At 47.5% G+C, this 25,253-nt stretch overlaps 1 protein-coding gene across 1 annotated transcript; it reads left to right on the plus strand.

The window, feature by feature from the left end:
- The first annotated feature begins 28 nt into the window (after positions 1 to 28).
- ARL16 (ADP ribosylation factor like GTPase 16) lies at positions 29 to 14,970 on the plus strand. The gene is made up of 5 exons (XM_044300219.1): positions 29 to 161; positions 3,177 to 3,232; positions 8,041 to 8,157; positions 8,284 to 8,399; positions 14,479 to 14,970. Exons 1-5 carry the CDS (start codon positions 101 to 103, stop codon positions 14,642 to 14,644), a joined length of 516 nt encoding a protein of 171 aa, XP_044156154.1. The 5' UTR covers positions 29 to 100; the 3' UTR covers positions 14,645 to 14,970.
- The last annotated feature ends 10,283 nt before the right edge of the window (positions 14,971 to 25,253 follow it).

The raw sequence follows: 25,253 nt of genomic DNA on the forward strand, positions 1-25,253 counted from the left end.
GAGAGGCGGAGGGCGGAAGTGACGTCACGGGAGGCAGGCGAGCGATTCCATGGTTACCTAGGAGAGGCGGGCGGCAGGCTGATTTCTCAGCTGCTGGGTCATGTGTTTGGTTCTCGGGCCCTCCGGCGTCGGGAAGACTCTGCTGATGAAGAGGCTGCAGAATATCCTTCAGAGAATGGCTTGGTTGTAGTGAGGACTACTACCCCCAGTCATACATGACTACTATCCTCAGTGTTGTCTGTCCAGGGCAGTTCCATTGCATATACAGTGGCCTTGTAACATGCCCCTTGGTAGCTTTCATATCATTGGTGAGCTGGGATGCACCATGCTTTTAAAAGAGGTTCTGCAGCAGCTGAGGTGTGCATTTTGTGAAATTGTATATACCCCCTGCTATCGTTTCTAAGCAAATAGGAAGTCGCAACGAAATCCTGTGACCCATAAATACATTTATTGGTAACCAGGAAAACTTCCCATTTTTCATTTTCCTTTTTACTCCCAGCCCTCACAGAGCCATGACTATTTTATTTTTCCATTCACATAGCCGTATGAAGTGCGACAAGATGCACTTTCTAATGGCACCATATACAGTTGCCTAAAATGTTGTGGGAAATTCCAAATAGGATGGAATTATATAAAAAAAAAATCATTCCGCCAGTTCTATTGTTTTTTTTTTTGGGGGGGGGGGGGTTCACACCATTTTCTATGCGTAAAATCGACCTGTTACATTTATTCTCCAGCTCAGTATGATTACAGCAATACCACATATGTATATTTTTTTTTTCTTGCATTTTTTATACTGAAAAAAAATAATAATTTGAAAATTGTTTTTTTCTTTTCATCGCCATATTTTGACCACTCTAACTTTTTTGTAGTTATGTGTATGGAGATGTGTGAGGGCTCATTTTTTTTGTGGGGGTCACTGAAGGCTGTACGGGAGGAGACGACATTTAGAAAAGCTGTATGTCCTGTGATCACTGGCTGTACAGAAGGCGATGACATGAAGAAAAGCTCCTGTATAGCTCAGTGGGGGTCACTAGATGAGATGACATGAAGAAAAGCTCCTGTATAGCTCAGTGGGGGTCACTAGATGAGATGACATGAAGAAAAGCTCCTGTATAGCTCAGAGAGGGTGTACTGGAGGAGATGACATGAAGAAAAGCCCCTGTTTGTCTCTGTGTGATCACTGGAGGCTGTACGGGAGGAGAAGACATGAAGAAAAGCTCCTGTATATCTCCCTGGGGTCACTGGATGAGATAACATGAAGAAAAGCTCCTGTATAACTCCCTGGGGTCGCTGAATTAGATGACATGAAGAAAAGCTCCTGTATAACTGCCTGGGGTCGCTGGGTGAGATGACATGAAGAAAAGCTCCTGTATAACTGCCTGGGGTCACTGGATGAGATGACATGAAGAAAAGCTCCTGCATATCTCCATGGGGTCACTGGATGAGATGACATGAAGAAAAGCTCCTTTATAACTGCATGGGCTGTATGGGAGGCAATGACATGAAGAAAAGCTCTTGTATAGCTCAGTGGGGGTCACTGGATGAGATGACATTAAGAAAAGCTCCTGTATATCTACCTGTGATCACTGGAGGCTGTATGAGAGGAGGTAGCATTTAGAAAAGCTGTATATCTTCCTGAGGTTACTGAAGGGTGTACTGGAGGAGATGACATGAAGAAAAGCCCCTGTGTGTCTCTGTGTGATCACTAGAGGCTGTATAGCTGGAGATGACATGACGAGGGGCTCACTGGAGGCTGTACGGGAGGAGATGACATGAAGAAAAGCTCCTGTATATCTTGTTACCAGTAGGGTACCCCAGGGATCTGTTCTGGGACCCATATTGTTTAATATCTTTATCAGCGAAATTGTAGAAGGCCTCGATGGTAAGGTGTGTCTTTTTGCTGATGACACAAAGATTTGTAACAGGGTTGATGTTCCTGGAGGGATACACCAAATGGAAAAGGACTTAGGAAAACTAGAGGAATGGTCAAAAATCTGGCAACTAAAATTTAATGTTGATAAGTGCAAAATAATGCACCTGGGACGTAAAAACCAAAGAGCAGAATATAAAATCAGTGATACAGTCCTAACCTCAGTATCTGAGGAAAGGGATTTAGGGGTCATTATTTCAGAAGACATAAAGGTAGGCAGACCATGTCACAGAGCAGCAGGAAATGCTAGCAGAATGCTTGGGTGTATAGGGAGAGGCATTACCAGTAGAAAGAGGGAGGCGCTCATGCCGCTCTACAGAGCACTAGTGAGACCTCATTTGGAGTATTGTGCTCAGTACTGGAGACCATATCTCCAGAAGGATATTGATACCTTGGAGAGAGTTCAGAAAAGAGCTACTAAACTGGTACATGGATTGCAGGATAAAATTACCAGGAAAGATTAAAGGACCTTAACATGTATAGCTTGCAAGAAAGATGAGACAGAGGGGATATGATAGAAACGTTTAAATGCATAAAGGGAATCAACAAGGTAAGAGAGGAGAAAATATTTAAAAGAAGAAAAACTACTACAAAAGGACATAGTTTTAAATTAGAGGGGCAAAGGTTTAAAAGTAATATAAGGAAGTATTACTTTACTGAGAGAGTAGTGGATGCATGGAATAGCCTTCCTGCAGAAGTGGTAGCTGCAAATACAGTGAAGGAGTTTAAGCATGCATGGGATAGGCATAAGGCTATCCTTCATATAAGATAGGGCCAGGGGCTATCCATAGTATTCAGTATATTGGGCAGACTAGATGGGCCAAATGGTTCTTATCTGCCGACACATTCTATGTTTCTATGTTTCCTGGGATCACTGGAGACTGTACTGGAGGAGAGATGACAGTATCAGGCTGTGATTTTTCTTCTTGATGTCACTTGCAGGTTCCCCCCTTACACAGAACCACAAAGTAAACGTATCCTCCACCTCCCCCTCGTCTGCCCCCTGAATGTTGTACCTAGATTGTAGTGTAGCTTGAAGACTCTAAGTCTCTGTGCTTTGATGTGATGCCAGGAGCTAAGCTCTAGTCTTTATATTGTAGGGTGGAAAGCCATGATGTTTTCCATATCTACCAGCAGTGAAAGGGTAATGCCTGAATTAGCAGGAGAACTACCTGACCTCCGTCACAATATGCGGCATTAGATGTGTTTCTATCTTTGAGCTTTTCTTAACCTTATCCTGTACAGCTATGTGCTAAAGAGTCAGCCGATCTAGGAGATGCGCCTCCCACCCAGCCCACTGTAAGTTACCAGCATCATCCAGATTTATTATGGGGGGAGGGACATGGACTTAAAGAGCAGGATCAGCACCATTAAACCAGGCACCCTGATCCTGCTGATTAAAATATCAGTCTTGCGGAAATCAGTTGTGATTAGAGATGAGCAAATTTCTTGAAAATTCGATTTGGCTGCTTCTCCGAATAATTTTTTTTTTTTATTTGCTTCGTGACAATACATGATCACGGCATCTGAGTTTAAAAACAGTGTAAAATTAACAATAAAAAAATAATTACATCAAGCTTACCGCCTCCATTCGCGCCGCATGGGATTTCGGCTGAGCTCTTCAAGCAAGATGGAGATTATTGGTGACATCCTCGGGCCCTATTAAACTAAACCCCTGTTCTGTACTTTTTTTACCATTTTTATTTTTTTGTTTGTTACCCCCCCCCCCAGCAATAATAACACATAGACTTGAGTCGGATTTAATCGGCCACAGCAGCCATTTTATTAACCAAAATTACATAATAATTTTATTTTAACAATAATTTAAACCAGACGAAGGAGGTCCTAGAAGCCCCAACATGTATAAATCCACAAACCAAAAACTGGACAATCCACCTTGCCTCCAGCCGTAGAACACCAGCCCAGAGCCACCAACTGATAGACACCTCACCGACTAACCAAGTGCCCAATCCTGAGAGTTCAGACCCACCATTGAGGCCCTCCCATTCTCGAGCACCAACCCATTCCACCAGCTCCGAGGACCTCCCGCCGCCAACAACGCTCAACATGACCACTCTATAATCCTTAAGCTTGCGCATTCCTCCAAACCCCTAAGGCCCTCTTGATCCCTCCCTGGAGACCCAGCAACCACAGATCAATCCCCACCGCATTATGGTGAACACTGTCTGCCCTTCAAAATTCGCCCACACCCGACTCAAGTTTCACATGCCTAACTGCCACCGCTCTTGGCCATAAACCGCCCAATTGCCCTGTTCACCTTTATACGGGCCCTGTTAACCCCTTGTACTGACCTTGCCTCCTGCCAGGTTTTCCTAAGAACAATGTCAGACCACACTGTTACCAACTGCGGAAACAATGACCAAAGCCTCAAGAGATCAAATTTGATATCTCTGATCAGTTCCCTTACCGGTCTAACTCCCAAATCATTGCCTCCAACGTGAAGCACTAAAATGTCCAGAGACCTATATAACCTCACAAAACGATGAACCTCCTTCAACACACTCCCCCAAAACATACCTTGCAACCCCAGCCACTTCACAACCGCGACTTCTCTCTTAAAACCCAATTGGCGTCCGTTCGGCCGAACATCTTCCCTCAGCGCCCCCCAGAAAACAAGCGTGCCCAAGGATCCAGACTAACGCCGGGGAAGAACCTGCAATTTAACCACAAAAAGAACACGTTACTATAAATCCTGCCATAACTACCCCTTATAAACTACCTAGCCGCACGTAGGAACGAAACCTGATGGATTCTCATCTTCCAATTCTTTTTATAAAATCGTCGCTCATCCCTAACCTAGCTGCCTCAGTTGTTGCCCCAATTCTGAAAGAGTGACCCCTAAAGTCCATTGGGCCCACCCCTAATAAACATTTCTTAAAATAAATTGGAACCTTGAAAGAAACAACCAATTGCCATGTCTCAGAAGCAGACCACAATCGAAACTCACACCTTCCCTATAAACCTGCAGACACCTCACGGGACACAACGAACACTCCGGCACCGAAAATAAGGTAACATACTGCCCTCTGTATCAGTCTTAGACGCCCGAAGCCTAATAACCACCCCATCACAGAACAGGTCCACATCCTCCCCTTCAGCATTGCTAACACTCTTGGACACCAACTCGCCCAAACGAAACGCCCCAAAAAAGGCCAGAGAAAAAGCCAACTGAAACAACCGAACTTCCCCTAACAAAAAACATAATAATTCGGCCTGTCGACCAATTCTTAACAGCAAAGTGAACAACATGTTCGCTTACCCTTCCTCCAACCCTTCAAAACCTGTCTCACCAGAAAAGCTTTAGTAACATCAGCCATGCCCCTTAACTTAAACCTGAATGCCAAGCCTACAACACATTTAATTGTGCCACTGTCTAACCCTGCTCCTTGCCATGACCCAGGAATAACAACAATGGTATTTCACCCTTGCCTGCACTCAAAGAAGCCTGCAAAAGCCATTCTACGGTACCTCCAAGAGCTCCCACAATGACCCCGGACATTCCAGCCCTTCGGATTCCGCTTCCGGAGCCAACTGTCAAAACCGCTCCCACTACAAACAAGAAAGAGCATCCGCAATGCAATTAGAAACCCCAGGCACATGAACCACCACCACTCATGCATTAAATGATAAACAAAGCAACACCAGGTGCTGCAATAAACGAACCACTGGGGGAGACGAGGCGGTCAAACCATTGATTGCCTGCACCATTCCCAGGTTATTGCAATAAAAACGCACCTTCCTGTTCCTGAATCTATCGCCCCACTGCACCATTGCAAGAACGAATGGAAAGAGCTCCAAGAGAGCCAAATTCCTGACCCCCCCCCTTAAAACCCAGGATTCTGGACACCGATCCGCACACCACTGGCCATGACAATATGCCCCAAAACCAACCCCCCCAGCTGCATCCGTAAATAACTCGAAATCAAAACTACCACATTCCCCATCACCAACGCTCTACCATTAAATTATTATTTTTTTAAACTGCCCAAACCTCCAAATCTTTCTTCAATTCCCGACCCAACCTGATGAAGTGATGGGAAGCAACAGCCGTAGCTGCCGCCAACTGTCGACAAAAAATCCGACCCATCGGCATAATTCTACAAGCAAAGTTTAACTTCCCTAAAAGAGACTGTAGGTCCCGCAGACAAATTCTTTACGACCTCCTCGCCTTGTCGACACCCTCTCGCAAATCATAAACCTTCTCCTCAGGAAGCAGACACTCAATTTTTTCCGTATTTATCACTATACCTAAAAAACTCAATTCAGTCATTGGACCCACAGTCTTATCTGTAGCAAACGGCACCCCAAAATACGCAAAAATTTACTGTAACGTAGACAACAAGAGAGAACAAACCCTCGAACCCGCCGGTCCTAAACACAGAAAATCATCCAAGTAATGGATAATGGATGAACACCCCGCCACGTCAGCCACTACCCATTCCAAGACAGAACTAAACGCTTCAAAATACGCACACGACACGGAACAACCCATCGGTAAACATCTATCCACAATACAACCCAACTGATGTAAACTATCAGGGTTAACCGGGAGTAACCGAAAAGCCGTCTCAATATCGGTCTTATCCAACAGGGTCCCTGGGCCCAATTTCTTAACCCATGCCACAGCTGCATCAAATGACGTATAGACCACCAAACCAAGTTCAGGATTGATAACGTCATTGACTGAATCTCCCTTTGGAAAAGACAGATGGTGTATAAGCCAAAACTTGTTCTGCTCCTTTTTGGGCACTAACCCCAGCGGCGACACCCTCAAGTTGACATATGGTGGTTCCTCAAAAGGCCCATCCATCCTGCCCAAAGAAACCTCTTTTGCCAATACACTATAGCTAAGCGCAAATGTTTTCGCGATAAAACCACCGGCAATGGGTTCGACAGAATACTAAACCCCCCCCAAAAAAAATTTCCTTCACAATTCCACCTCCTCCTGATTGGGATACCTATTTAAGTACCACTCCATCCTTTCCACCTGTACTGGAGTCAGACTCTTTTGCAGCGGTGTCCGACCCTCTTTGTCTGTTACCTTTTGAAGCAACGATTGGCTCTGTGATTACCCCCGCAAGCTGTACACTCATGCTTAAACTTGTATTTTGCCCTGAACTTGCAGCTTCCTTCGTTAAAAAGAAAGCACAATCCTCTGGCGGACGCCACTTAAAGAATGAACTGCCCCCCGAAAGGACAGCCCCTGCCGCCCCAGCGCCCTTAACCATAAACTAATATCTTTATGGCCCCACCTAATATTAGGGCAAACCGCCTTTCTCTGCCGGAATTGCTCATCATACCTGAGCCACCCTGAACCCCCGTATACCCTGTACGCCACCCCAATCGCGTCCAGGTAACAAAAAAGAGCCGAGCAACACTCTCGTGTATTTTCCCCAATGACACTCGCAAATATAGCAAACGCCTGTAACCAATTGGCGAAAGTGCGCGAGATGAGTCTATACCGGCGCTTTTCATCTTCTTTCTTTTTTCCTTCAACTATCCTTGACCTATCTAAGTTAAAAAGCTCCAGGGGGAGAAACGACAAAATATCAACGTACCCCCCCCCCCCCTTCCATATACGCTCACATACTTCCTGCTTTAAGTGCTCCCCTAACGGACCCTCAAAATACACGTAAACCTGCCACATCATCCACCCTAGGCCTGTCCTTTTCACCCCCAACCTGGGTCTGCACCGACACTGATTCCCCCCCCCCACACCCCACCCAAGGCTGCGAGCCCTCCACGGCCCCACTGAAACCCGCACCTACCCCCCAAGCCGGTAACACGGACGACCCTGCTCCTCCTAACCGTGCAACCCAACCCGCAAGACTACTTAAAAACTGCCCCAATCCCCCAACTAGCTACAGTATTAGAATGTATTGGCTCCAATGAGCCGAAGTTATTACTGCAAAGTCGTTTGAGACTTCGTGTGATAACTTCGGGAATTAATTATTACTGTAAAAAACCTTGGTACCGAACCTGGGTTTGATACAAAGGTTTTCACTGAACATAATGAATATACATCATCTTAATATTATTATTATTATTTTTTTATCACCTTCTCAATAATGGGCGATGTTCTGAAGGTTGGCACCAACTTGACAGATCTGACAATACAGAGAACGCGTGTGACTGTGCGAGAGGTGGGGGGCTCCATGGTGCCTATCTGGCCCAGTTATTACGAGGACTGTCGGACCGTAGTGGTAAGACTGCATTGATGTGGCGCCTCCTCGCCGGCTGGCAATGTCATTGGCTTCGTTGGTGACTTTCTGCTGAATCTGCTCACTGTATATTTAATGTACATTTCTGATTTGTTTCCTGAATTCTAGTTCATTGTGGACGCTGCTAACCCGTATCAGGTATCTGCATCTTGTATCCAGCTCCTGTCCTTGCTGTCTGCCCCGGCTCTCTCCACAGTGTCGGTTCTCCTCGTCTTCAACAAAACGTAAGGAACACTCACCTTTTGCGCATGGCCCCAGAGTTAGGGTCCATTCACACATCCGTGTGTGTTTTGCGCAAAACATAGACACCGGCAATGTGCATTCCGCATTTTGCGGACCGCACATCACCGGCACTTAATAGAAAATGCCTAATCTTGTCTGCAGTTGACATGTTCTATTTTTTTCGGGATCGGAATTGCGGACCCGGAAGTGCGGGTCCGCATTTCCAGATCCGGGCAGCACATCGTGCGGCCCCATAGAAATGAATGGGTCCGCAATTCCGTTCCGCAAAATGCGGAACAGAATTGTGGACGTGTGACTGAAGCCTTAAAGGCGGTTTCCATTTTTAGTACCCAGACCCCACCCCGGACGTGTATGTTGTCTCTACGTATGATCTTACAGAGGATTACGAAGTACATTGCAGTCACCTTTTAGCTGTGAGAAAATGTAAAAAAAAATTTTTCCATTTACTGACGGCAAGCAAAATTCTTGAAAATGGTGATGAAATGAAGGAATACCAGAAAGTTGCTGTTGTTTTTACTCTGCGTTGCACTTTATTTTTTACCCATTCACTCGGCTCTTTCCTTAACTAGCATTGTGCCTATATGGAGCATCAGGACTCCATTGAAGCCTCTCTTTATACTGGTCATATTGATCGAAGGGATAGGGGATCGGGTTTTAGTGGACGATTCAGAGGAGAGACGTGGCCCAGAGCTCTTGGATCTTCAATATAAAATCCAACTTTATTAAATACTGTGACGAAACCAACCTCGCCACGGTGTTTTGGAGGGGGCTGGTTGCTAGCCTCCTGCCTCAGGATTATGGCCCATACTAACTTTAAAGAAAACAGGCCGGCCGCACAGCTTAAATCTGTCTTTGGAATTGTGTTTTATGTTATTATGCGTTCAGTTAAATTGTATGTTATGTGAGGGCACCCAGATAGCTAATATTATTGTATTCGTGTATTCTGAGTGCCATTCACCTAATGATATGCACTCAGACTTGAGCTATCTGGGGATATGTTAAATGTCTGTGTTTGCTGTGGGGGTGTGCCATTGTGTATTTGGGTGGTGATGTCTGTCCTGTTGTCTCCACATGTGTATTGGTGATCTCCCCTTTGTCCTGAGACATAATTGGATTGCTCCTCGGGTGTCGCCAGGCAGAGAGGAGGAAACCATGATGCATTGTGGGGATGTGTTGTGTCTGTGTATCCTGAATTTCTGCATATCTGTACTGTGTCGCAGTCTCCATTCTGGTCCCCTAAGGGCGTGGCCACCAGATGGGGACCTGCATAAATACGGGCGGGTAGCCCTCAATAAAGTGTTCCTGTTTTATCCTTCATCATGCTGAGACTGGTGTTTGGATAACTGATCAAACTGGGGGATTGCTATACGCTGAAGATTTGCTATACTCCCCTGGCATAATTACTAGCTCTTGTAAGAGCTGTTCCTGCTCTCTGGCTGTAGGAGAGGTTCACCCACTGGAGCCTGGAGCCTTGTCGTAGGTCCAGCGTGGGTGGAGGACGGTGAGACCCCAACCAAGCTACGGCGGTTCGTGGGGTCTGCAGTGCGTACGGTGTCAAGTGGAGTGCTTGGAGTCCTCGGAAAGCACTAGGAGCATCTATTGACGGAGGTACCCGGTCGGGGTGCTAGGTGTTCCGTTACATTGGTGGCAGCAGTGGGATGGCGTCCTAGTGTGAGGAGAAGCAGCTCGGAGACACCGTTCGTGGAGTATATTGAGGGCAACGCTAGTATCCGTACAGCGCCCCTGGCTACAGCAGGATGGAATCTGCTAGTCTTCGAACAGCGTTCCACTACGAGGAGGATGATGACCCGGACTGGAGGGATGCAGTCCGGAAAAGCGTCTGGCACGAGGCCCTGGAAGATGTACAGCGTCGGCGGGGCGAGTGTCTCCCCAGTGAGGAGCAGCAGTTGCGGATGCGAGTGGCCCTGCGAATGCCCCTTCTGGGAGAGGAGCCCCTGAATGAGTGGGTGACAGAACTGGAGAGCCTGGTATGGAAGGAGCTTTGGCTAGATGACGCCTACCAGGCACTCTGGTGGTATGTGATTCGGCACTCTCCCTGGATGGCTGAGCACGACAGACCCGAGGGTGAGGATTATGATGGCCCTGGCCTGTTGTTTGAGGCCTTCGCAGAACCGGAGTTCGGAGATGCTGGAGAGTCCCGGTTCTGGGATATCTATGACTACAGAGAGGCTATGCATGATTGGGCTACAGCGAGAGAGGTGAGACAAGACCTGGCATCTCTAGTCACAAAGGAGTGGGAGCTGGAGCAGGACTACCAATACTTCTTCAGCTCAATTCGGTCCCAATATACACTGCCAGAGAGCTGGGTGGCAGTCCCAGACCTACAACCCTACAGCTGGGAAGACCCGACTGAAGTATCCCCTGCTTCAGTACCAGCTACAGAGGTAGGGGTCCTCATAGACTGGTCCTGTGAGGAACCACAAAAGGCAGGTGGAGAAGGGACCGAGGGCTCTCCACCGGGATGCTGGGATGCTGGCCCAGACCCTCAGCAGCAGCCGGAGTTGCCAGGTGTGGACGCAGGTGATCCTGACTCGCAAATGTTGAGGGACCTCACAGACTGGTCCTGGGAAAACCCACAGATGGCAGGTGGAGATGGGACCGAGGTCTCTCTACTGGCCCTACAGGGATGCTGGGCCGCCTGCCCAGATCTCCAGCGGCAGTGCATATCACAGGGAGAGGAGACAACCGGTCTCTCTCCCCAGCGGCAACCTGAGTTCCAGGGGGAGGAGATGCGGGGTCCCTCTGCCTTACAGCAACCAGAGTCCTGGGGAGGAGAGGCAACCGGCCTCACCTTCCACCAGCAGCCGGAGATACCGGGAAAAGGGGAACACAAGCCCCTCTGCATGGGCGCAGATGAGACCGCGGGCTCGGTGCCAGTCCTACAGGGATGCTGGACAGTCGGTCCAGATCCCCATCCATCTCCGCAGGGATACCAGGAGGAGGAGGTAAGCGACCCCTCCCCTTCCCAGCTACTTCCCAACAGAGTTCTGGGGGCAGGGGATGAGCCTGTGCTACCCACTGATTTCTTCCCAGCGGAAGAGCTGGCATCAGGGCAGAGCGCCGTCGGCCTCTGCCCTCCTCTATCCTCTTCTCCAGAGCCGGACATCCCACAGGCTACCCCAGCGGAAGTGCTGGCATCTGGGCAGAGCGCAGTCGGCCTCTGCCCTCCCCTATCCTCTACTCCAGAGCCGGACTTCCCACAGGCTACCCCAGCGGAAGAGCTGGCCTCTGGGCAGAGCGCAGTCGGCCTCTGCCCTCCCCTATCCTCTTCTTCAGAGCCGGACTCCCCACAAGCGACCCCAGCGGAAGAGCTGGCATCTGGGCAGAGCGCAGTCGGCCTCTGCCCACCAAGTACCTACAGCTCCAAGCTCGAGAACCACAAGGCAGCAAGGAGTCGCAGATGCCCACTCAACAGCTGGGGACATACGGAACAGAGCCAGGCCCCAAAATTCAACAGGTCCAGTATGGGGTTGTGGTTGGACTGCCAGACTAACTCAGGTACTGACCGTGAGGTCAGGTATCTGGTTAGTCTTCCCTGGAAGGGGGAGATGTGTGACGAAACCAACCTCGCCACGGTGTTTTGGAGGGGGCTGGTTGCTAGCCTCCTGCCTCAGGATTATGGCCCATACTAACTTTAAAGAAAACAGGCCGGCCGCACAGCTTAAATCTGTCTTTGGAATTGTGTTTTATGTTATTATGCGTTCAGTTAAATTGTATGTTATGTGAGGGCACCCAGATAGCTAATATTATTGTATTCGTGTATTCTGAGTGCCATTCACCTAATGATATGCACTCAGACTTGAGCTATCTGGGGATATGTTAAATGTCTGTGTTTGCTGTGGGGGTGTGCCATTGTGTATTTGGGTGGTGATGTCTGTCCTGTTGTCTCCACATGTGTATTGGTGATCTCCCCTTTGTCCTGAGACATAATTGGATTGCTCCTCGGGTGTCGCCAGGCAGAGAGGAGGAAACCATGATGCATTGTGGGGATGTGTTGTGTCTGTGTATCCTGAATTTCTGCATATCTGTACTGTGTCGCAGTCTCCATTCTGGTCCCCTAAGGGCGTGGCCACCAGATGGGGACCTGCATAAATACGGGCGGGTAGCCCTCAATAAAGTGTTCCTGTTTTATCCTTCATCATGCTGAGACTGGTGTTTGGATAACTGATCAAACTGGGGGATTGCTATACGCTGAAGATTTGCTATACTCCCCTGGCATAACTACTAGCTCTTGTAAGAGCTGTTCCTGCTCTCTGGCTGTAGGAGAGGTTCACCCACTGGAGCCTGGAGCCTTGTCGTAGGTCCAGCGTGGGTGGAGGACGGTGAGACCCCAACCAAGCTACGGCGGTTCGTGGGGTCTGCAGTGCGTACGGTGTCAAGTGGAGTGCTTGGAGTCCTCGGAAAGCACTAGGAGCATCTATTGACGGAGGTACCCGGTCGGGGTGCTAGGTGTTCCGTTACAAATACAATGAAAAGAAGTCTTTACACCGCCCTACTGGCATGTTCACTTACACGTTTCAGATATCATACCGGCTATGAGTAGGGATATAGACATCCGAAACACGTTAATGAACATTCTAGTAGGGTGGTGTAAAGGCATCTTTTCATTGTATTTTATATTGAAGATCTAAGAGCACTGGACTACTATCTCTACTCTAATCATCCTTCTAGCTAGCGCACGCCGCTATTAACGTTGCATGCTACGTAGAATGGTGCAGTACAGTAATGGCAAGGTGTGTTGTGGCGCTCTGCATTAATAGCATAGAACACTGGTTGTAAAGGCTCATTCCCACGACTGGGCGTGGTGCCCGTATTGCGGACCACAAATAGTGGTCCGCAATAGACGTGCACTGGCCACGTGAACTCCGTGCTGTGGATGCAGATCCATTGACATGTCCTATCTTTTGCGGAGCAGAGGCACGGATCCGAAGCCCACGGAAACACTTGGAAGCACTCCAGTGTGCTTTAGGGTCCGTTCTTCCGCACTGCAAAAGGTAGGACATGTCCTATCTTTTTGCCGTATTTTGCGGATTGTAGACCCATTCAAGTCAGTGGGTCTGCTCCGCAGTATGGGATTCACACAGCCGGTGCCCATGCATTGCAGACCGCTATTTGCAGTCCACAACATAGGCATGGCGACCATACAGACGTGTGAATGAGCCCTTAAGATAATAATTGCTACATCTGTAGATGATAAATATGGCAGGTGGAATACCCCTTTAAGCCCTAAAGCGGTCAAGCCTCAGTAACCACACAAGGTTTACTACTTATTCTAGTAGCAGTAATCCATGTGTCCATAAACTGTTCAGTCCGTCCATAAACAACAATTAAAGGGGTTGTGTCACCTCCAACACTGGTGGCATATCGCTAGGATAGGTGCAGGTCCCAACTCTGTGACCTGTCTCTATTTAGAACAGGGTCCCCAAAGTGAGCGAGAGTGCGAGGTATGCTCTCTATTCACTTCTATGGGAGTTCCCAAAATAGCTGACCAAGCATGTGCGGCTTTTTTCGGAAGTCCCATAGAAACGAATGGAGAGTGCATGGCGCAAACAGTCACCGCTCCATTCACCTCTATGGCACTGCCGGAGATAGCCAAGCCAGCGCTCAGCTATTTTGCACTACTTCTGTAGAAATGAATGGAGGGTGGATGCGCACACACAGCTGTCTCTGTTCTCTCGGCGGCCCCGTTGTAGATAGGTGTGTATCTGTCCAGAGCTACCTATCTGACATTGGTGGCATACTTTAGCGATATGCCACCAATTTTTTGGGTGAGAATACCCCTTTAGCAACTAGGCAGTGTGCCCTTCACAACCTTCAGGGGTCCGTTCTCAATGTATCAGACAATGGGGGCATATCCTAGCAATGTGCCCTAATTGCCTTAGATGAAAATATCCCTTTAATGGAAATCACAGCAATTACTTTTGTCTATTTTGCAATGATGGGAACCACTTATAAAGAGAACGCTGCCCCCAGCCTAGAGGTGCACCTTCACCAGCAAGGCATGCCGGAGACTAATGCGTATATTCTGTTCACTTGTAGGGATCTGCCATGCTGTATGTCATTGGCGGAGATGAAATCGCTGTTCCGGTTGGATGACATCATAGCCTGCGCCAAGCAGCCAATCACTGTCATGGAAACTAGCGCCCTGGAGGGCACAGGACTTCAGGAGGTTTTGCAGTGGCTGCATTCATCGGCCAGTCACTAAGTAGAAGATATAATATATTTTTACATTTTTACATTAGACGCAGCCTTTGTCTAATCAGACTCTATCCATTCTTGTATTGTGAAGGATAGTCACTGACCTGGAACTTTTCTTGTACCCATCCCCTGACTGGTACTTTTCATTAAAGGGCATTCGTCAGCAGATTTGTACCTATGATACTGGCTGACCTGCAGCATTTGCGGAAGTTTCCATACATGCAAATGAGCCTCTAAGAGCAACGGGGGCGTTGCTGTTAAACCTAGAGGCTCTGCTTTCTCTGCACCTGCCGCACCCTCTCCACTTTGATTGACAGGGCCAGGTGTGATGATGTTTGTCAATCAAAGTGCAGAGGGCGCAGCAGTTGCAGAGAGCCTCTAGGAGTAACAACAACGCCCCCGTTGCTCCTAGAGGCTAATTTGAATATATTAAAACTTCAGTTTTCTCAGTAATGCGGACACATATGAACATGGGACCAACACAGATGCCTTCAGCCGCCAAGCGCACATGTAACATGTCAGCCATAGGAACAAATCTGATGACAAATGCCCTTTAATCTTGCCACTTAGACAATGGACTCCTTTGACATGGAAAAATTATTTAACATATGTAAGTGGTTACCATGTCTACAGTCTTTATTTATTTTGAGACCCCCAGATTTTCAGTTGACTAGGTTTCTCATGTGGACGTGTCCTGCCTAGTAATACATACTGGATGTGAGGTCTGTGTGTCCAGGATGCTGCTGTCTCCCCCTAACCCCCCTTCCCCCCGCAAACTGCCTTGTATGTGTTTTCCTCCCTGTCTGCAGCCTGTATGAGCTTTGATGCTTTCCCTATTCTCCAAACTCTGATCTGTCGTTTACAAGCTCCTCCCTGCTGTTATCTCTAATACTGAGAGAAGGGAGGGCAAGAGCAGAGAGACCTGTCAGAAACAGGAGCAGTGCTCTGATGGATTTATGTTCGATTCTGCACCAGCAGCTAGGTGAAGGACCTACACACACTCTTTGAAATGAAAGTATTTGCCTAATTTTGCCTTTAGAAAGCAAATGAACTTAAAAAATGCATTTAAAGCTGACCATAGACTGAAACATAAAATAAATAAAAAAGTCCAAGGGAGATAAGTATGAAGAGATGCTGTGTACAGATGTACTGTATAGTTTTTATATATATATAATGTTGCTTTTTTCTCATTCTGTCATAAATTTTATATATATTTTTAAATATAAGTATGTTTCTAAATGTTACCTAACTGCTCGTATAAGTGAATTTTGTGTACCCATCCTATACCCATTGCTTCACAAATCTCCTTCAGGACAGCTGCTGCTCATTTACCTTAAAAGATCTTGCTCAACAGTGTCTGAGTCTTATAGTCCGCAGTCAGGCTGGTTCAGCAGTGCCAGACCCCCGTGACTGCTTCCTTAATGATCCGGCAGCGTGCTCATACAGCACATTGCCTGATCAATGAGAGAGCTGTGCGTGCGTCTGTCTCTGCCCGACACCAATCTGTATGATGGGTGCAGACAGGAGAGGAGGGTGAACTACCACGGAGAGCACTATGAGAAACACAGCCCTCTTCATGCTGAAGGTCTCCAAGTAGCAGGGAAGGTGATGAAGTGCTGGCTAACTACAGCTTGAGGACCTTTGATGATGTCACCAGCGGGAGGAGCCGGACAAGGAAAACTATACAGTGGGTGCTAGTGTACAGAAATGTAATATATACATTTAAAAAACAAAACAAAAAAACTTTTCATTAAAGGGTTTGTCCCACAAATATTCTACAGTTTTCAAACCAGCACCTGGATCTGAATACTTTTGTAGTTGGATGTAATTAAAAACTTAGTATAGCCACTGAGTTGTTCAATAAAATGTATTTGTATAGCGCCACCTGCTGTTTTTTTTTTCTTGTTTCTTTGTCCGACTCACTTAGAATGCCGCACATGCTCAGTTTCATCCTTCAACTGCCCCCTGCAATTGGGAGAGAGCTGTAGAAGAAAAGGCACTCCCCTTGAGCTGACAGCTTGATATAAATCTAGCAGAGCAATGAATGGGGAGATCTCTGGATCCATGGGTCCAGGGCTGGTTGTAGCTTTGTTAGAAAGAGATTGTAATGTATTTTTTCCATTAATCACAGGATAAGCCCTTTAATGATGATGGTGTGTAGGATGATGAGTATAATTGTGCTTTGCATCCAGCAGTGCTGTGTGTGTATCAGCTGTGCATGCAGCAGTGCTGTTTTATGAGTATAATGTGTGTGCTGCAGAGTTGGGTGTGTATATACATTCGTCACCAAACGTTTTGAGTCTGACACAAGTTTTTGTTTTCACAAAGTTTGCTGCTATAGTCTGTTTTAAGCCTCACGACCGTTGTGGTCCGCATCCGAGCCGTATACGTTGCTCCGTTCCGTGGCCCCGCAAAAAAAATATAGCATGTCCTATTCTTGTCCGTTTTGCAGACAAGAATAGGCATTTCTTCAATGGGCCGCCCGTTCCGCAAATTGCGCAAGGCACTTGGGCGGCTTCCGTTTTCTGCGGATCCGCGGTTTGCGGACCGCAAAAAAATGGAACGGTCGTGTGCATGAGGCCTCAGTCAGATGTTTCTGTGGTATACTGAAGTATTATTATAAGCATTTTATACGTTTTTTTTTTTTACTTTTAATAACAAATCAATCAAGTTTATGAAATGAATCCTGACTGATGGTAACCCAGTACTTGGAGCTTATCACAATTTTATTTTTTTTTTTTTTTTGTTTTGTCCACTGGCTTTTTGAGGACTGACTACAGGTTCTCAATGGCATAGTGATCTTGGGAGTTTCCTGGCTGTGGACCCAAAATTTTAATGTTTTGTTTACTTATAGCCACTTAGCTATCACTTTTGATCTGTGACATGGTGCTCCAGGCTGGAAAAAGCATTAGTCATCACCACATTGCTCCTGGATGGTTGAGAGAAGTTGTTCTTGGAGGATGTTTTGATCCCATTCCTTATTCATGGCAGTGTTCTTAGGCAAAAATACTGTGAATTCTCAAGAATTCTTCTTTGCACTTTCTTCTTGTTGAGCAGTGCAGGAGCGGTGCTAACCGACTTGGAGGAATGTAAGTTTGACCCTGTTTTGGCATGTTGGATAGTCAGCCATTATTAGGAGTAGGAGAGAAGCACAGTCGACCTATGCCTGTGAACCATCTGTGTTTTTTTTTAATACTTTTTGGTTTACTTTAGCTAGTAGCTCTTCCAATGACTTGAGAGCTGCACCATTCTTACCAAAGCAGACTTACAGAATTTTGATGGTAATGGGAGCATGACAGGTTCTGAATTCCTGCAGATGACCTTCAAACTCCTAGCATATCTGGACTGGAACAAGCCTACCTATCGAATTTCCAGCAATGGCTGTCTCTGTCCCCCCCCCCCCCCCACTGCTTAAGACGCCCCGATGACACTGGCACTGTGGCCAGGCAGCGACTGCTCATAAGTCCAAGCCACCTGGTCAATCACAGTACTCCGTCCAGTGAGCAGACCAATTCCTTTTTCTTTCTTTACGTCTGATTACCTGAAACCCCTCCCCTTACTACTCCTCTGCCCCCTGCCTTGGATTTGACTTCCCACTTGCCTGACGTTTGAGGTCCTTCCTGGTTATTTGACCAGGCTGTGACTTTTGGATTTACTCTGACGTATTCTGATTATCTGGCACAACCCCTGGCTTCTCTGATTCCGCTCCACCAGTCAGTGACTACTCTACGGATAAAACCAGGGAGCTCTCAGTCATGGAGACCAGATCCTTGTATAGGGGTTAAAGGATAAAGATTCTGCTGACCAGCCTGGCTGTAGAAGCGCAATTCCTAAATAGGTAATTCCCTACAATTCAATTACATGGGTCTACTACGGATCTGCCCCAGATGGTGGTCGACCACCACAATTATATTGCATTTCCTTACCATCTTCGATCATGGTATTCTGGGCGTCCTTCTCTCACTCTCTGTTCCATTTCACTTTACCATTATCCTATTTGGCACAGATCATTTCTCATAAGGAGGGTATCCATTTATATATATGTAAAGAAATATCTTAAGTGACGCCTCTTCTTTTTCCTCATCTCCTCTTTAGCTATGGTCCTCTTTTGGGGGTACAACCGAATTTAAAGGGATTCTGTCACCTCCCCTAAGGCAAAAAACGATTTAAAACCAGCCATGCAGCACAGCTTACCTGGATTAGGCTGTGCTGTTCAATCTTGAAATCCGTCCAGCAGTTAGTTCAAAAAACGAGTTTGATCAATGAGGAAATGCGTCCTGAAGGTGCCCAGAGGGGCGTTTTTTTCTTCTGAGAGAGCCCAGTCCCGCCCCTTTTTCAGTGCCCAGCCCGCCTTCCTTTTACTTCCTAACTGCCGCCTCCAGCCTGCCACAGCCTCCCCTTCCTCTCCTCCCCCTCCCTCTTGCCGAACGAAGTCTCGCACAGGCGCAGTACCCACTGAGGGCTGCGCCTGTGCGATCATCAGGAGACTGAGGGCGGCAGCTTCATCTTCGTCACTGGGCATGCGCCGAGCCCAGTGACGTCCGATGCTCGCTCTTCCCTCAGCAGGGAAGAGCGAGCATCGGACGTCACTGGGCTCGGCGCATGCCCAGTGACGAAGATGAAGCTGCCGCCCTCAGTCTCCTGATGATCGCACAGGCGCAGCCCTCAGTGGGTACTGCGCCTGTGCGAGACTTCGTTCGGCAAGAGGGAGGGGGAGGAGAGGAAGGGGAGGCTGTGGCAGGCTGGAGGCGGCAGTTAGGAAGTAAAAGGAAGGCGGGCTGGGCACTGAAAAAGGGGCGGGACTGGGCTCTCTCAGAAGAAAAAAACGCCCCTCTGGGCACCTTCAGGACGCATTTCCTCATTGATCAAACTCGTTTTTTGAACTAACTGCTGGACGGATTTCAAGATTGAACAGCACAGCCTAATCCAGGTAAGCTGTGCTGCATGGCTGGTTTTAAATCGTTTTTTGCCTTAGGGGAGGTGACAGAATCCCTTTAATATCTTTTCTTTTTTTTTTTTTGCCACTTTATTACAACCAATCTCAAATTATAACTAATAGAAACAATATAAAGTCCTAGTATAAGACTATTCCAGATGCTCTCTAAGTAATATCGGCTGTAAACAATGATTATCAGATCAAACGTTATATATATAAAAAAAGGACCTGGCTGCCACCTATAGGCGTAAAAAAAGAAATAAATTGGAGCAAAACATATTTAGGACTAGAAACCAGCTATATTCAATAAGAGGTATTCTGGCTCTTCTTATTATCTGATCAGTGGGGAGTCTGACACCCTGCACCCCCGCCGATCAGGTGTTCCCCTGAGAACCCATTGTGTAGTTAACGGAGCTGGTTACTACAGCACTGAGACCACTGAAGTGAATGGATCTGTGATTTGTGGATCTGGTCATGTACAAGCCCTAAATCTTTAACTGCCACCAGTCATTTGTTTTGTTGGAAGCTGTGGCAGTTACAGGAAGAGAGCTGTATCAGAAAGGACATGCCCCTTGAGCTGCCAGGCTCTAGCAGAGTCATTGGAGCAGTGGATGTGGAGATCTCTGGACTCATGTGAGGTGCAGGGCTGGTTCTAGCTTTGTTAGAAGGAGATTGTCCTGCACTATATGATGTCAGATTTTTTATTTTTTTTAAATATAAATCATGCCCTTTCAGGTTGGTTCTGTAGTCTCCAGGAGGCTTTACTATTTCCAGTATGAGAGGAGAAAATGGTTGATCAGTCGATACAATATAAATACTATAGAGAGCCTTATTACTGCTGACTGCACTATAGTGGCCATTCCCTTACGTCCTACCAGCAGCACAGATGGGGGTTAACTGCCCCTGTGGACTGGTAGGACCGGCAGAATTTTAATGAGCCCAAGAACCAATAAACGATCTTCAGCTCCCTGAAAGGGAGGAGATCACCCCCCCAGCCCACCGTGTTTTTTTCTGTCCTCTGGACAGGTTGGACTGGCGTATCGCTCCCTTTCAGGGAGCTGAGAGTGTCAAGGGCTCCTTTCTTTCTATATAGGATCGCCCCGTTTTTTGGCTCTCTTTTGCCTTTATTTTAGGCTGATTGTGGCGATTTTTTGTACCTGGGGACCGTCGGGGAGTGGGGTGTCCCCCTCCCCTCTCCTTTCAGTCTTTTCTGGTGTCCCGTTCCTTCCCATCGCCACATGCATGCGGCGCTATGGGCGCCGCCATCTTCCGGAAGTGACGTGCACTTGGTGCGCTACGTCACTTCCGGTTTCTTCGCAGCGCGATCTGAGGTTCTATCCTCACCTCCTTGATTAAAGTTGCTCCCCTATATACATCCTGGGATCCGGGATGAACCAGGGGAGCTACCTACAGCACGCTGAGCCAGTATTGGCTCTCTTATATGTCTGGGCTATTTACGATCTGGGACCCGCCCAGGGGGCGGGGCTTTCTCCTTTTAAGCGCCCAGAGCCTGTCATTCAGTGCTCTGGTTGCATCGCTTTGACAAGCTAGCTCCAAAGTTCCCTGTGCCTTGTGATATCCTTAGTAGTATTGCTTGACGTGGGTTTGTGTGTTCCTCTTCTGCAGCTCTATTTTTCTTCTAGTGCTGGTGGGCCCCCTTAAGGTCTTGTTTCTCCACCTCCAATTTTTGTAGGTGTTATGACCTGTCTTTTCTTTCCAATTACAGACTATGGCTTCCCCCAGGGATCCGGATCAGCGAAAGGCTGGGGCCAAGAGGAAGCATTTGGCGTGTTTTGATTGCAACACGCCCTTAGACGACGGCTGTCCCTATTCTAGGTGTGAGAGTTGTCGCACGGCATCCACGGAACCCACGATGCAGGAAATGTTTCAGTGGACGAAGACATACGTGGATGATTCCATTAAGGGAGTGGTGCGTTTACTTAATGAGAGGTTACCAGCACCCTCTCAGACTCCCATGGATGTGGTCGCTCCAGTCGCACCAGTCGAAAGACCTACCCCCTGTTCGGTGGGGTCTTCTTCTGAGGAAGAAGAAATTACTTCTTGCTTTTTCCCTCCAGAAAAGACGCAGAAGTTACTTAAGTCCATCAGGTTGGGGGACCAGGATGTTGACATTGGGGAGTCCTCCGATCCCGCCGTACGGACACAGCGTGTCTTCAGAGCGGATGAGACCCTTCTCTCTGTGATGCGCACAGAATGGCGCAAGCCTGAGAAAGGTCCAGTTCTCACCAGAAAGTTTAAACTCATGTACCCGATGGCTAAACCCTTGGTGGAATCGTGGGGTTCCGTTCCCAAGGTGGACATGGCTATAGCCAAGTTGTCCCGGCGCACTCTAGTCCCCGCAGACGATGGGTCTAGTCTGCAGGACCCTCTAGATCGGAGGGCAGAGTGCACCCTTAGGAGGAGTTATGCGGCGGCCGCTGCCTCCGCATCAACTTCAATTGCGGCCACTGAAGTAGCCACCTATTTACGCTCTATGCTCCCTGTCCGGTCAAACCCGGAATTCCCTCAGATGGTGGTTTCGACTGCCAGCAGGGAAGTCTATGACCCAACCAAGTTGGGTCATATTGACTACAGACGCGTCCCTTGTAGGCTGGGGCGCTCACCTGGACGGATCCCCAGTGCAGGGATCCTGGTCCCCCCTGGAGCGGCATCTTTCCTCCAATCTTCGCGAGATGCGAGCTATCCGGCTAGCCCTCCTTCACTTCGCCCCTCAGATTCGGGGCAAAGCGGTGAAAGTCCAGTCAGACAATATGACTGCGGTTCTTTATATAAACAAGCAGGGAGGCACAAGGTCATTACCCCTTCTATCAGAGATCGGGGTGATCCTTCGGTGGGCAGAGTTGAACCTTTCCCATTTATCTGCCGTTCATATTCGAGGTTCCCTCAATATGATAGCGGACCGCTTAAGTCGAGGATTACCGACCATGGAGTGGTCTCTGCATCCGGAGGTCTTCAGGCAGCTAGTTCACAGTTGGGGTATGCCAGAGGTGGACCTCATGGCAACCAGGTTCAACGCCAAGGTGCTGAGGTTCTGTTCTCTGTACAGGGAAGACAACCCCCTGGCGATAGATGCTCTGTCGATACCGTGGAGGTTCAGGCTGGCTTACATCTTCCCTCCGTTTTCCATGATACCGAGGGTATTGATGAAAATCCGTCAGGATCAGGCCTCGGTAAAAGCCATCATACCATTTTGGCCCAGAAGATCCTGGTTTACCCAGCTCATTCAGATGAGTCGGGGACAATATTGGAGACTCCCCCCGGAGCAGACCCTGGTGTCGTGGGACACTCACCTCTGCCCAGATCTGCACAGGTTCAACCTGACAGCCTGGAGGTTGATCAGTCCCTTCCCAACATAGAAGGGCTTTCCGAGTCGGTCCTGAGAACTTTGTCGCATTCCCGAGCAGAGTCTACAAAGAAGGCCTACTCTAGGATCATGAGAATCTTCGTGGCATGGTGTGATTCCAAACAAGTGGCGTCGGCAGATCCGCCCCTTCCTGCGATACTACAATTCCTTCAAGATGGATTAGATAGAGGCCTATCTCCAGCTACCTTGAAGGTACAAATTTGTGCCATCTCGGCCTGTCTCAACAGGCCATATTCCCGGGACCCACTCATCAAACGCTTCCTGAAGGGAGCGGAGAGACTAAAGCCTACTATACTGAAACCCATTCCCCAGTGGGATCTTTCAGTAGTGCTCAGGGGGCTAGCATCTTCCCCCTTCGAGCCTTTGGAGGAGGTAGATTTCAAATATTTAACTTTAAAGTTGGCCTTTCTTCTGGCTATAGCCTCAGCCAAAAGAGTCTCTGAATTGCAGGCTTTCTCTGCAATTCATCCATACACTATTTTCTTACAGGACAGAGTGCTTCTGAAGTTTTTACCATACTTCAGACCTAAGGTGCCTACCTTTCAGAACATCAACCAGGTAATCTCTTTACCAGTTTTGTTTACAACCTCCTCCTCTGATACTCCAGCTAGAGATCCGCTGGATATTTCTAGATGCCTCCAGATCTATGTGGATAGATCCAGAGAGTTCAGGATAGATGAGAATCTCCTTATCCTGTTTGCCGGTAAGTCTAAAGGCCGTAAAGCGTCTAAAGCCACCATTAGTCGCTGGATCAAGGAGGCCATTAGGGAAGCCTTTGTCTCCCAAACCTTAGATCCTCCCGAGTTTGTGAGAGCCCATTCTACTAGGGCGGTCTCCACCTCGGTTGCGGAAAGAAGCCTTCTCCCCTTGGAGTTGATCTGTAAGGCGGCCTCCTGGAGCTCTGAGTCAACCTTCATCTCCCATTATAGGATAGATGCTAGGATGGCAGAGTTTTCGGCAATTGGGCAGACAGTTCTTAGTTCTACCAGGCATGAGGACCCTCCCTAGGGGTTTTATCTTGCTATCTTCCCATCTGTGCTGCTGGTAGGACGTAAGGGAATCGTTAATTTCTAACGATAATTTGTTTTCCCTTAGTCCTAACAGCAGCACACAAATATCCCTCCCTAAAATACATCATACTTGTTAAAAACACGGTGGGCTGGGGGGTGATCTCCTCCCTTTCAGGGAGCTGAAGATCGTTTATTGGTTCTTGGGCTCATTAAAATTCCGCCGGTCCTACCAGTCCACAGGGGCAGTTAACCCCCATCTGTGCTGCTGTTAGGACTAAGGGAAAACAAATTATCGTTAGAAATTAACGATTATTATTTGGCACAATATGGAGGGAACGGTCACTAACAGGGGAATTGTTGGGGAGCAGTATCATTATTGGGGGCATTACTAATGTGGGTACTCTGGAAGACAATTATTGCTATTGGTGGGACTTTTTATATTACTATAATCTGTATGGCAGTATAATTTCTGCGGTATAGTATTTGGGGAGCACAGCGGGCACAGTATTTGGGGCAGCAACAGGATAATATTGTTGGGGTAGCAAGGTGGGAAGATGATGATAATAGGAAAGTGAGGGACCTAAGACCCCCTCCCATGAGCGAGTTTTCCATCCGGGTGCGATGCGTGAAGTAAACGCATGATACCCACACCTAATCCTGACCCATTCATTTCAATGGGTCTGTGTACATCAGCGGTTTTTTCACGCATCATTTTCACATCATAAAAACTGAAAAAATACATTGTTTTTAGTGCCGGAACCGTAAGTCAATGGATCCCCTAAAAAAACTGATCTGTCACCCATTGACTTTTAATGTATATAGTGACGGATGCATGCAACTGCATCTGAACGGAACGGACGAATCCTGATGTGCAAAATCAAAACGGATCCGTTTAATTCCGGTATTGAGATTCTCAGCCATCTCTCTATTTGGGAATTACCGACACAAGTGTGAAAGTAGCCTTACTCTTTTGTAATCATACAGTGGACAAGATTTAATAAAAATAGTGTTTGTGATCGTGGAGGTCCCAGCAATGAATGGTGTGAATGGGGGATAAATGTAATTTGTGGGACAATTCCTTTCAAATCTGATACAAAGTATTATTTTGGTGTAAAAATAAAATTTTACAAATTGGATAAATACTGTAGGTCAAGCACCGAAATAAAAGTAAAAGAGATGTAATATGCCTTTGTTTCAGGAAGTGCGAACTATATCCTCATTCCTGAAGGTTCTTTTAAGATGCTAGTGATGAGGATTCAACAAACAGACGAACACAACCTTACAC

Source organism: Bufo gargarizans, chromosome 6 (genome assembly GCF_014858855.1).
Source record: "Bufo gargarizans isolate SCDJY-AF-19 chromosome 6, ASM1485885v1, whole genome shotgun sequence".
In the NCBI taxonomy this organism is placed as follows: domain Eukaryota; kingdom Metazoa; phylum Chordata; class Amphibia; order Anura; family Bufonidae; genus Bufo; species Bufo gargarizans.

Coding starts and splice junctions, on each gene's coding strand:
- ARL16 (XM_044300219.1), top strand. CDS start 101: ATGTGTTTGGTTCTCGGGCCCTCCGGCGTCGGGAAGACTCTGCTGATG. Junction 3,233..8,040: donor CGCCTCCCACCCAGCCCACT/GTAAGTTACCAG, acceptor GATGTTCTGAAG/GTTGGCACCAACTTGACAGA. Junction 8,158..8,283: donor AGGACTGTCGGACCGTAGTG/GTAAGACTGCAT, acceptor CCTGAATTCTAG/TTCATTGTGGACGCTGCTAA.